Here is a 13,657-nt window from a genome sequence, read left to right as displayed (position 1 = left end):
TCACATCATCCAGGAGAGGTCTGTTCTCTTAAACAGTCCCTCCAAAGGAAGGGCGAGTCCAGTGGTTGGATTCATCATAGCATGTGTTTTGGACTGCCTGTACTTCTGCAGAAGTTTCATGCTAACTAGAACTACGTTCTAAGATTCCACTGGCCGGTAAAGTGCCCTCCATGACTAAATAGGAACATGTTCATTTTTATTTACCCAATTTTGTGTGGGTGCCAGTTGGATCAAGCTATGAAAGTGATTTGTTTGTCATCTAGAACAAAGAGTTCAAGCCAGTGCAGCTCACTTACATAATATGTGGAAGACAGCTGAGTATTATCGTCCAGAGATTTTCTTTCACTAGGCTTTAGAGTGTAAAGATTATAAGTAAGAAGGACAAGCAATATTGGGGATGTTCTGAGCTTCAGTCATCTCAGAGGCTGGGGAGTCCATGGTAAGTGGAGGCAATTCTTAAAATCAGGACATATAGGATGCCCATTATGGTTGCTGTGTAGAAAGCTCTGTGGCTCACTTGCTCCATCCATATATCTAGTGTTTTCCAATTTTAGATTTATCTTTCCTGATATGGAATTAAATTTTCTACAAATTACCTGAAGTAATCCAATAGCAAAGAGAGAATCTATCAAAATAATTTTGAGGTGGTGTCCAGGTAATCTTTCCTTCAGTTGCACTTTTAGCAGAACAAGTAATATTCTGAGGTGCTTTTGGTTCTATTGAGAGAATAAGAAGATAAAATATGAAAAAAAAACAAGACATAGAGAAACCATTTTTCATATTATTAGCATGCATCATTAATAGTCATAATTTGATTATGAATCAAAGATGAAATTGTAAGAAAGATACCTGCTCTTGTTACATTTTCTTTAGAGATCATTTGGCTCAGAAAGTAAAGAATCTGCCTGCAATGCAGCAGGCCTGGGTTCAGTCCTTGGGCTGCGAAGATCCCCTGGAGAAGGGAATGGCAACCCACTGCCGTATTCTTGCCTGGAGAATCTCACGGATAGAGGCGCCTGGCAGTTTACAGCCCATGGGGTTGCAAAGAGTTGGACACAACCGAGCATATAACACTTCTGTGTATCTTCTTTTGTAACTATATGCTTTATAATGTACTAGAGGATTGACTTGGTCAGTAATTCATTTACTATTTAGTACCTGCGTGCATGGAAGAGACCGGCTTAGAGTGGCCTCATCTTTGTGCATGTTTGATATCCACATAACAGTATCCCTAAGCCTATTCCAAACCCTAACAATAATCAAAGTGAGTTGATAGATGTACATGTTTTCTATACTGTGGGGTAGTTTGGATAGGACAGAAACTGTAAGCTTACCTTTCTGGTTTTTCTTTTTTAAAGGATAGGTGAAGTAAGCAGACAGGGAGTAGGAAGTGAGTGAAGAGGTATTAGACTGTAATTTTAAGTCTAATTTTCTAACTTTTCCGCTAGGCAAATGCTCATAATTCGTATGTTCTAGAAAATTATCCATTTTACCTAACTTTTCATATTGGGTACAAGATTCTTTATAATCTGTGAAATTTCTGCTGTATTTTTAATGTCCTTTTGTTAATGCGTGGGGGAAGGTTGTTTTGCTAGAGGTCTATTTTATTATTCTTTTCAAAACCAAGCCTTCAAACTGATTAGTAAATTCCTGATATTTTTGCTGGTTTCTTCTTTCAATAATCTGTACTCCAGGCTTTGTTACTGTCTCCTTTCTAACATTTCTGTTTTGTTTGTTGTTGCTGTTGTTGTTGTTCTTTTCCAAGCACTCTCCACTGATTTCATTTAACAGGAGCTAAGTGATAAAAGCTCCCATATATTATCATTTGATCTTACTTAAGGTACAAATTCCCCTCAAATATGTCTTTACTCTAGTCAAGTCTGAATGCCTTTGCTTCTAAAGGTAAATTTAAACCATTTTATTTATACCAACTTTTGATACGGCGGTTTTAGTCGCTAAGTCGCGTCCGACTCTGGTGACCCCATGGACTGCAGCCCGCCAGGCACCTTTGGCCATGGGATTTCCCAGGATTTCCCCAGAACACTGGAGTGGGTTGCCTTTCCCTTCTCCAGGAGATCTTCCCAACCCAGGAATCGAACCCAGGTCTCCTGCACTGCAGGCGGATTCTTCACCAACTGAGCTATGCGGGAAGTCCGGCTTTCGATGTGCTTTGACGTTTCTGCTCTTTCACCTACTGTTTGCTACTTGGCCTTTTCTCTCTCCCTCCCCGCCACGTTCTCCCTCTTCCTTCCCCTCCTCCTCCCCATTTTTCTTCTTCTCCTCCTCCTCATCCTCCTCCCGCTCCTCCTCCTTTCTCCTTTCCCTCCTTCAACATGTAGAACATCTTTTATTCCATAACTTTCTTCTACTGATTATACACAATGGCATCTATTTATCTGTCCTTCACATTTTTAGTGGTTGTTCATAAACTGCCTCACAATTACCATATTTTCCTAGTAAATTTCTGAAGTCAACTGGAGCCTCTTGGTTGTTTAGTCACTCAGTTGTGTTCAGCTCTGGACTGCAGCACGCGAGGTTTCTCTGTCCTTCACGCTCTCCTGGAGCTTGCTCAAACTCATGTCCCTCGAGTCAGTGATGCCATCCAACCATCTCATCCTCTGTCATCCCCTTCTCCTCCTGCCTTTAATCTTTCCCAGCATCAGGGTTTATTTCATTGAGTCAGCTCTTCACATCAGGTGACCAAAGTATTAGAGCTTCAGCTTCAGCATCAGTCCTTCCAATGAATACTCAGGGCTGATTTCCTCTAGAACTGACTGGTTGGATTTCCTTGCAGTCCAAGGGACTCTCAAGAGTCTTCTCCAACACCACTGTTCGAAAGTATTAATTCTTTGGTGTTCTGTCTTCTTTATGGTCCAGCTCACATCTGTACATGACTCCTGGGAAAACCATCCCTTCGACTATATGGACCTTTGTCAGCAAAGTGATGTCTCCGCTTTTTCACTGTCTCGGCTCATTATAGCTTTTCTTCCAAGGATCAAGCATCTTTTAATTTCATGGCTGCAGTCATTATCTGAAGTGATTTTGGAGCCCAGGAAAATAAAGTGTGTCATTGTTTCCATTTTTTCCCCATCTATTTGCCATGAAGTGATGGGAACAGATACCATGATCTTAGTCTTAAGTCAGCTTTTTCATTCTCCATTTCACCTTCATCGAGAGGCTTTATTTCTACTAATCTCTCTACTTCCACTAAATATGACTGAAGTTTTAGCACTTTTCGATTCCTTTTCCCTGCCAGCCTCCAGATGCTGTTATTTTCCAGAATTTATTTTTCAATTGCTACTAGTTATAATAATCTTGTTATTATTTATGTTGCTGGCTTCTCAGTAGTAACAACTATTATTTTGCTATCAACAATTCGCTTTATCATTGCTTCTCATTAGCTTCTGTGCTCACCTTACTCCTGTGAGAGGCAGGATTTGAAAATGGCCCAGAAGAGGCAGGAGACACCAAAAGGAGGAGGCTGCTACAGGAACGAGGAGATGCAATGGGGATTGTGTGAACAAGCATGTCACTTACCTCACAGTCTTGTTTCCACCTGGACCTCACAGCAGCCTACAGTTTGCAAAAACTTCATGGAGGTTTGGATTCTCTGTCATTTATTTCTAAATTCTCACTTTAAAATGGACACAACGCCTTTTTGTGAAACCCCTTCTCCAAATTCATAATATCATTTTCTATGATTTTCAAAGAATCATAAGACTATAAAAAGAAAAGAAATTTAACATACAAATGTAAGCAATATACTCACCTTCAAAATCCGTTTCAATAGTTTTATTCTGGCTAGTAAGAAGCCGTTGATTATAGAATACTTGTGAACTACAAGTATAATTAGTTCTGGGTTGAAGGTCGCTCACTTTAAATGTTGCTTCATTACCACTTTGAAAACGGGCATCTAAAAAAATAAGTATTGCATATGAGTATATGAATGTAATATATCACACTTAAATTTCACTTTGGTTTTATATCTATAGTTAATATCTATTAGATTAAAAACCTATGCAAATGGTCAAAACAATAAGTAGAAGATCCAGAGATCTGCTGCAATAATGTGTGATTTTGCTACACGCATTTTTAAAGAAAACACTGGTAAGTAGAACTCAACTTGAGACTGTCTCTAATTTAACTGAGGAAATGAGGTGTTAGCTCATCATTCTCTGTTCAGAGCTGAGACTGCATTTGAGTTAGCCTTTATCTCGCAGATATCTGAGACCATGGCTGTGTCGTCAGTCCGTCATACGTTTGCTCTTGCTTTCCTCATCCTGCTCGTGTCCAAGCTGCACATCTTCCCCAAAACATGATGTCTATAACTAGTCCCACAATCCACCCTCTGTGAGAGTGTGTATTTTCGTCTGTGTGTCTTGCCAAATACGGCCTAGCAGGTGGCTTTATGCCAAGGGAGGGAGATTTCATCCCAATAACCTCAAATGAAGAGAAATTAAAAGGTATTTGATCATTAATTATTAAAAAGAAATTCTATCTCGAGTGTCCCCCCTTCCATGAACACCGACTCATATCCCTTGCAGCACTGATTTTTCTTTTCCTGCTTTCCTCTGTAAAAGTCTTCTGGCAGTTTTTTATGAGTGTTGTTGATGGAAGGCTGAAAAAGGAACTCATGGAATCACATGAAATTGCTTGCTTTCCCACTCATGCTAAGAGAATGAGCATCTTAACTTTTTAAACTCTTCTCTGATAATCTCTTCAGCAACGCCTCCTGTGTAACTGTTGCCAAGAAAATTCTTATCAATAAAAATGATACTGCTATTTCAAAAGTTATTCTTCCAGTGAAGTATTTGTCCCTTTTATGAGTTTGAGTGGTATAAAGAATATAAGTGTTCAATTCCAAACGTATCATGGACTGTGCAAGAGAGAGAGGGAGAGAGATTGAAAGAGAGTGGATGAAAGGAGGGAGGAAGGAACCATTAGATAATATTTAGAGAAACTTCCCACTATAGAGAAAAAAAAAAAAACCTCCTCTCATCAATGTTAAATTCTTACCACACTGAAATTTGTATTCAATTTTATTTTCATCACACATGAATTTTCCATGACGGGGAAAATCTTTTTGCCAACGTAAACAAAGGGAAGTATCTGCTTCTTTAGGTTTCACACAGTCTATTAGCTCAAACTGATTAGGATCTGTCAGAATAAAGATACAAAAATGGATGATTAATATTCCATAATGTGTGCTGTATGCTCAGTGACAGTTATTCAAATTATATTCATGATACAGAATCTGGCAAGAATTTAGATTACTTTTGAAAAGTTGAATAATTCTCAGGGTTTTGCACTTCTTAAGCCTTTATTCTTTTTTTTTTTTTTTTTAGATTTTTGTTTGGGTTCTATTTCTTAAAAGTAGCATAAATTCTAAATGAAATGCTACCAATATAAGTAACGCTAATTCATTTAAAATTTACACTACTTTTAAAAAGTAGAACCCAAGCAAAAATCTAGATAAAATTGCATCTTTTGCACATTTTAAAAGACTGGCTTCATTTTGTATTCTTACTTATATTTTCAGTTTTTCCTTTACTCTTTGATTATTTTCATTGAATGGTCATTACACAGAGCATGTGAGATTCCCACTGGGTGATGCATTTTTTAAAAATTGTCACTTTCTGTTTTTATTTGGTCATTTATTTCAGTAATATTTTTTTAAAATGAGTAGGTTAAGCTTTCTTCTCCAAAAGCATCAGACATTTAGCCTACATAAATGTTAATAATTAAATCAATGATCTTGGATTAATAAAAGATGTAAGAGGCTTAACAAACTTACACAGCTCCCAAGTCTCGTTTGGAAAACACATTTAGTGAAGGTTGTGTGCCTGAAGTCCACACAGTACCTTAGCCCCTTCTCTTTCCCAGCAGTCACGGAGGCCCCAAAACCAGCTGGATCCCCCTAACGTGACTATAACTCTCCTTTTTAATTTTTTTTGCAAAAGTACTTTTTTTTCCCCACAAACATCAAGTTTTTGACTTTGTATCCTTCCCCCAAGATATTCTAGACATGCACACGCGCGCTCAGTCGTGTCCGACTCTTTGCGACCCCATGGGCAGTAGCCCGCCAGGCTCCTCCATCCATGGGATTCTCCAGGCAAGGATACTGGAGTGGGCTGCCATGCCCTCCCCCAGGGGATCTTCCTGACCCAGGGACTGAACCCACGGCTGCTGCAGCAGCGGATAGGTTCTTTTACCACTGAGCCACCTGGGAAACCTTTATTCTAGATACACTTGCAATTAATTAATACATCAATTAATATATACATATGTGTGTTGATGTGTATATACGTATAATGTATGCACATATGTATATACATATAATGTATAAATATATATATATATTAAATGACTTGAATTCAGTTGAGGAGAGAAAAGAAGCTCATGAATAATCGCTCAGAGGAGTAGATTATATCTGGTCGACACAAACCATGCAGTAAAAGAGGTGCAGGGAGGCGAGTAAGGGATGAAGACAGAAGGCTCCTCCCAGGTCACCACTTTCACTGGGTCAGGAGAGCAGCACGCCCCGCCCCCCACCCCCCCCACCCCACCCCCCCACCCCCCGCCGCCAGCGTCCCCTCCCCCCCCGCCTCCCGACAATCCACGCACAAAACCGCACTGTTGTTGTAAACACACAAATAGAAAGCAACTGGCATTTACCTGGTGGTACCTCTAAGCGATATACAAATGGAGGCTCACATGAAGGGTGTGAGATATTGATAGCCTTAGCTTCACATGCAGGCAGGTCACGGTGCTGCTTTTCACATCCAGGAGATTCACATTCCTCTCCCTTAACATCGAGCGTTGCGGTAAATGTGTAATTGTTCTGGTTCCAAGTGTAGTTCACAGACACACCTCTGTATTTGTCCTCTGAAAGAAAATAAGACAGCCAGGATTATCTTCGATTTTTCAGAACAAACAAACCTACATTAACTACAAACCCCTTAACATATATTTTTTAAAATATCCAAACATCAACAAAAATAGCCCCAGGAACATAAAATGGAGAAGGAACACATCAGCGCCTCCAGGTTACTCCTTCGTGATTGTCTTTAGATCGCTGCCCCATCAAAGACCCCCGCTCAGGAGTCTGTACTTGGATGATTACTGGACTCGTGTCTTCCCAACTGGACTGTAAATTCCATAAGAGCAAAATCGATTTTGATCATCACCATAAATTCAGATCCTTGTGCAAAACCTGTCATTAGTAAGGTCTCAAAAGTGGCTGAATTACGCAAAAAAGAGTGACACAGCGGACAAATTTCTTATTCCAGCTCTCTCATTTCCCTCACTTTCTAAACTGCAGAACTTGATTATCTCTTTCTCCTGACACGGAGAACACTAATTAGAGAGCAGAGGCCTCACAATGCCTCTGCTTATGTAAAGCCACGGACAACAGCTCCTCCTCAAGCTTTCTCAAGTGTCATCTCACACTCTCCTTCATTCGAACAGACTCCACTGACTCACAAAAACACCTTCTCAGTACACGCTGATGTATTCACTTATTTTTTAGTGCAACAAAAATTATGACGCACTTGTTTTAAAACACTGTCCCAAACAACAGGAGTACAAATGTTCCACTGTGGGGTCTCTAACGTGGAGATGGGCACAGGAATGGGCTGGAGAAGACAGGAAAAACGCCGAAACAAGATGATGCACAAAACAACACGGGAATAAAGAAGCAGAGGACCCGGAGAGGCTCTCCAGGGCACACGACTCAGTTTGCAGTTTAAAATAGGAGCAAGACATAGAAAAAGTGACTGGGGGGGGGAGCGGGGGTGGGCGAGGATGGCATGGAATTCCAAGTGTAGGGAAAGAACCTGGGAGGAAGAAACTTGTGCTCAGAAACCTAGAAGCAGCCCTCTACGTCTGTCAGTCTGTTCCTATTTTGTAAATAAATTCATTTGTATCACTTCTTTTCAGATTCCAAATATAAGGGATACCACATGGTATCTCCCTTTCTCTGTCTAACTTACTTCACTCGGTAAGACAATCTCTAGCTCAATCTCAAGAGAACAAATTTACAGGCGAAAGGATCGGGGGAAGGGATAGGTAGGGAGTTTGGGATGGACAGGGACACACTGCTATATTCAAAACGGATAACCAGCGAGGGCCAACTATACAGCGCAGGGAACGCTGCTCAATGTTATGTGGCAGCCCGGATGCGGGAGAGTTTGGGGGAGAATGGATACATGTATATGGATGGCTGGATCCCCTTGCTGTCCACCTGAGACTATCACAATCAGCTGGACTCTAAAACAAAATAAAAGGTTGAGAAACACAACAATGAGTATTTCCGTGTTACTTAAGTGAAAAGAGTAAAAAAGCAATAATGCAAGAGGAATCTGATCACGAAGGATCATATCAGTTAAGCAAACATATGAAGGCTGGTGTTTGCACTGAATGTGAAGAGCTACTGAAAGCAGGGACTCCGGCGGTGAGATTTAGACACACGTGCAGTGCATGAGCCCAGGTCGTGAAGAAGGACTCTGCTTTCACTGAGAACAGAGGAAGAAGATGGGAGGACAGATACAAACTGTTTTCAAGCATCTGCTTTGAGGAGAACCCTAGCGAGACAGAGAGACAGGGGAGAATTTTCTTCTTGATTAGCCTTGAAGGTGCTATTCACATTCCACATTTATCACTACATGGAATCCTCCCCCAACCCCCAAACAAGCTTGCTGTCACCCCACTTTAAACACCCAAAGTACGGGTAAGTGGCTCCACCCAGAGTTGTTTAGCTAGTAATGATTGATCCACGTCCTCAAATCCAGGTCTGAACATGACATCAAATTTCTCACCCTGAAGGACTCTGGCTCTTAAGAGCTGGAGATAATCATTGGTTAGAAATTAGAGCCACTGAGTTTATTTTGCTGGGGTGGGGGAGCAGGGGTCTTGGAAACTTGAAATAAAGAATGAAATCATTAAAGTGATATACGTTGCCTCTAGGTAGACAAACTTACCACATGATGGCTTAGATGTACTAGTAGGAGCTGAAAGAAAAAAAGAGAATGCAGATGATTAAAATCAACTTTTAGGATATCTCTGACCTTAGTCATTTTGGGGAAGGGTGGTTTACAATGTTTCATCTTCATAAACTGTAGAATTTACCAAATTAGATTTAACAGAAAAGCCAGAGTTTGCAGTGCCTAGTCCCATGTTTGGATCTCAGAACCTCAAAGGTTGTAAACCAAGGAGCTAGCCCCATAAAACATTTTCATGAATTTACCTAATAAGCCCAATCGTGATAATACAATATTAAGACTTTTTGACACACATCTGATTATGGAATGGTGATGTGGCTGACTATTCAAGCAGCCAGAGGCATTTTTAAAGTCTTTATCCCCCTGATTAATCTCAAAAGAGGTTTATATATTTATAACCCTAGAGAGTTCAGTTTGCATCTCTGCAAAGAATGTCTCCCTGGTGGCTCAGAGGGTAAAGTGTCTGCCCACAATGCAGGAGACCCAGGTTCGATCCCTGGGTCAGGAAGATCCCCGGGAGAAGGAAATGGCAACCCATTCCAGTACTCTGGCCTGGAAAATTCCATGGATGGAGGAGCCTGGTGGGCTACAGCCCATGGGGTCGAGAAGAGTTGGACACGACTGAGTGACTTCACTTCATTTGCAAAGAATATCAGAAAATAGATAAGGGCTGCCCATGTTCTGGTTTCACTTGTGTAAGCTCTTTGCCCATATACTAGACTCAGGGTAAAAAATCTGTCCATCCATTGAGACAAGTCTTGTGTGAGCGTATATATTTAACTAATGAACATGACGGAAATGTGGCTTGTGGAAGATACGAGATCCCTGCTAGTCTGGTCTTGGAGATGGAGAAACTGAGGTGGGAACAGCGCCCTGGCAGGCTGTGATTGGCTGACCCATCGCAGACTCGGCCAACTCCTGGGCGTTCACTCCCACGTGGAGGCCTCCTCATCTCTGTCTCCATACCCCCAGCCCCAGAATGCTGAGGCTCCCCTGCCATTGACTTCTTGATACGGAGCCTCCCACTGAGAGAACTGTTCTGTTTCATACCAAGACCGAAATCCACTCTTAAAAGTCCTGGTATAGCTAGCTGGTCATCTCTACGCATTTTCCTCAAGTCCACACCCGAGGGGAATGCTACGACCGGGATGCAATAGGTTATCACAGTGACACCGGCCCAGATCTCAGCGGCTCTGGCACTGCAGACACGGATCAGTGCTTTGGACCAACTGCCCTTCCATGGTACCAGGATTAGGACACTCAAGTGAACATCCTGAAGAAGGAGCCTGGGGTAGATGGGGCCAACGCAGTGCCTTCAGGGAGCCTGTCCCAAGGGCATGGTGGTGGGGTGACTGCACGACTGGGGCCAGGTCGTCACCTGTGGTCGAGGGAGCAGCTGCAGAACTGACGTTGGATGCAGGGGTCAGCGCAGGGGTCGTGGTCTGCTCATCTGCAAGGAAGTGAACAGGGGCTCACAGTTAATGAGCTTGTCCCATCGAAGGGCGAGGGGAAAACGCCTCAGCAAAGATCATTTCTTAAAGGAATCTTTGCTAGAGGCTTCCTCCTCATTTGAATGGACGCTGGCTTGTTGCTAAAATAAGAAAGTGAGCCAAAGATTTATCTACGCATGGCCCTTTAAGATGACTAAGAGTTCATACCATTGGAACCAGATACTGTATATGCTGAGAAGAAACCCTTCCTTGGTGTAATTCTGACGTGTGCAGTCTCCCTCCAATTGCTTCTCATTCTGTTACAACTCTCCTTATTCTAATTGTTACACTAACGAGGATCCCAGTTACCTTTTTGTATTATTCATCTCATACCAGGCTTTTTACATATCCCACCCTCACATCAATCCTATGAAATGAGTATTAGTACACCCCTTTTTACAAGAAGTGAAAAACAGACACAGAGAAAGTAGGAGCAACTTTCCTGAAGTCAACCAGAAAGTTGAAGAGGCTGGATTTGATCTCAGGGCTATGGGACTGAAAGCTTGTTACCTTTCTTCTTTGCCATGAACTTTTAGAAAATAAATAACAAAATAAAACATGCCCAGAGGAAGCTTACTGGTAAGGTTTTGTTGCCTAATTTAGTACCAATGTGTGAAAATTTGTAAAACAGGAAACCCACTGAGCACTGTTGGGTGTGAAATAAAACAGCTGCCTAAAGGTCTCAAGTTTCCATTTCATGATCCAGCATCTAACATGCCTAAGGCATCACAGTCAAACCTGAGGTGTTATCCTGGGTGGTCGGGTTGGAGGTGAGTGGAGGTGAGGCTTTATCTTGGGTGGTCGAGTTGGAGGTGAGTGGAAGTGAGGCATTATCCTGGGTGGTCGGGTTGGAGGTGAGTGGAGGTGTGGCAGCAGTGCTGCTGAGTGCAGGGCTGCGGGAGGTGGCTGATGGGGCAGCAGGGTCTGCAGGCAAGGTGGCCGTGGTCCCTTCTCCTGGGGCACCTGCAATCACAAAGGCCATCAGCATTCCCGACGGGCAAGTGCAGGGCCACGCGGCCCGTGGAGGCATCGCCTACTGATCAAGCTAAGGCCAGGCAGCAAACACTCAAGCAGTCCTGCAGCATCACAACCTACCCGTCTGCAAACCCGGATGAAAACCAGCGCGGCACGCGGGAGGCATGACTTCAAGCGCGTCTCAACTCACATTGTAAAATCACAGGGGGTGGGATGGGGGGAGCTAGCCTGGTGGCTCAGGGGTAACGAATCCTCCTTCCACTGCAGGGGACACTGGGTTCCATCCCTGCTCTACGAACACCCCACATGCCAAGGAGCAACCAAGCCCATGCACCGCAACTGCGGAGCCTGCACTCTAGCGCCCAGAGTTGCAACTACGGAAGCCCCCGCGCGCTAGAGCTTTGGCTCTGCAACAAGAGAAGCCACCGCAAGGAGAAGTCCCCATCTAGAAAGGAGCCCTGGGCTCTCCACAGCTGGACAAAGCCCGCGTGCAGCAGCAAAGACTCAGCAGCAGGAGTAAACGAGGCATCTGGGACCTGGAGAGAAAGTCTGGGTCTGCCCGCCCACCCAGGGAGGCCTCGCTTCCTGGCGGGGGTAGGGGGTACCGTGGGTGACGCTGAAAATGCACAGAGTGGGTGCTGCTGGCGGGGCAGAGGCCGCAGAGGTGGAAGTGAGCTCTGAAGGTGGAAGGCTGCGGTGAGGTCCCCACGCAGGACCTGCCCCCCAGCCCTGCCCGGAGCCTCGGGGCGGAGGAAGCCCGCGGTGCGGGTGCTCCCTCCTGACTTTCTGAAAACAGAGCTGCGAGGGGTCTCGCCTGCACCTTTGCGGAACTGACTTTTTTCTTCCAGCTGAGGGTCACGATGTTCCCTTCAGGATGGCGGCTGCCCTTGCCAGGGGAAAGGGGACTGATTTCGAGCCCAAGAACGTCATGCTACACTGACAGCCGCCCACTGGGTTTCCAATCACAGACGAGCTCATGAGTATAGCTCGTGGATGTGGAATCAAGGATGGCCGCCGATGAAAGCCCACTGCGAACTTACTTAAGACGCCTCATTGTCAAGGTTCAGAGCACCCACCGCGTGTCACACATCCCCCACCCCAGACACACTCACTCACACGCACACATACTTCACCCAGACGCCTCATTGTCAAGGTTCAAAGCACCCACCGCGCGTCACACATCCCCCACCCCCAGACACACTTACTCACATGCACACACACTTCACCCAGAATCACAGCACAGGGGAGCAACGAGTATTCACTCAGTGCTAACTAGACGCTTCGTTGTCCTGGCAGAAACAAAATACGGGCTAGCTCCTGGTTGAACTTGTGTAGCAGCTTCTCTGCACTGACCACTGGGGTCACTGGCTCAAAGGTATGAGGTTGGCTGCGCTTCTGCAGTTAGATGCTGGGTGTGTCAGTGTGTGACATGCACGTGCACGTCCCTCGATGGCTCTGACGTGAGCACGCAGGCTCCCTCCCATCACGCACATCCATGCCTGCCAGAACTGAATGCGCATCTTTCCCAGATTCTGGGTCTGAGTTCTCAGCTCAGGCTCCAGAAGCCCCTTAACCCCCAAATTTAACTAAAGCTGTTCCAGAATGGAGAACGTAAACATCCGTTCTTCAGTTCCAGATCCTCAGAAGCAGCTTCCCACAGAACCAGGAGAAGAGTGGAAACTTGGTTGGTTTGTTTGTTTTAAGCCTTCAAAAAACCGGCAGGCACACGACTGGCCCTTCTGAAATCAGTCGGGCTTGACTTGAGGCTTCTGCGCACCTTTTTCTCCTCCTCCACTCACCAGCTCATTCTCTCTGTCCCTCCCGAGGGTCCCTAGTCCTCAGGGCGTCCTGAGAGCCCTCACTCTTCCCGGTCCAGACATCCGTGACCTTCCCTCTTCAAGGGAACCTGCTCTTCCTGGAGGAGTGATCTCAGAGACGGCATAGGAGTGGCAAGCACAATTTTAATGAGGTTAATTGATCCTAATCGATTTTTCACTAGTGGACGTAGCCACCGGGACAGAAGTCCCTGATGGGACAAAGCAGACAAGTCTGTGTGACAATCACCCCTGCCCTCATTCATGGATGGGAAGCGTCTCGGAAAAAGTCCTTCCAGCCACAGTTCTTGAATCTATGGATTTGCTAAATCTCCAGATCTTTTTAGGGCTTGCCAGGTGGCTCCATGGGGTCACAAAG

The 13,657-nt window shown here is 44.4% G+C and overlaps 1 protein-coding gene across 1 annotated transcript in view; it reads right to left on the bottom strand.

Annotated features, from left to right (window-relative positions):
- Positions 1 to 13,657, bottom strand: part of PTPRC (protein tyrosine phosphatase receptor type C) — a 132,093-nt gene that overhangs the window by 55,778 nt on the left and 62,658 nt on the right. Inside the window, exons 4-10 of the mRNA XM_052654011.1 lie at positions 11,228 to 11,452; positions 10,378 to 10,449; positions 8,979 to 9,008; positions 6,676 to 6,885; positions 5,017 to 5,157; positions 3,770 to 3,913; positions 597 to 716 (exon numbers count right to left, since the gene is read on the bottom strand). Of these exons, the coding sequence (XP_052509971.1) occupies positions 597 to 716; positions 3,770 to 3,913; positions 5,017 to 5,157; positions 6,676 to 6,885; positions 8,979 to 9,008; positions 10,378 to 10,449; positions 11,228 to 11,452 (942 nt within the window). The remainder of the gene's footprint in view (positions 1 to 596; positions 717 to 3,769; positions 3,914 to 5,016; positions 5,158 to 6,675; positions 6,886 to 8,978; positions 9,009 to 10,377; positions 10,450 to 11,227; positions 11,453 to 13,657) is intronic.

Source organism: Budorcas taxicolor, chromosome 16 (genome assembly GCF_023091745.1).
Source record: "Budorcas taxicolor isolate Tak-1 chromosome 16, Takin1.1, whole genome shotgun sequence".
NCBI lineage: Eukaryota > Metazoa > Chordata > Mammalia > Artiodactyla > Bovidae > Budorcas > Budorcas taxicolor.
This window is presented reverse-complemented; position numbering and strand designations above follow the sequence as displayed.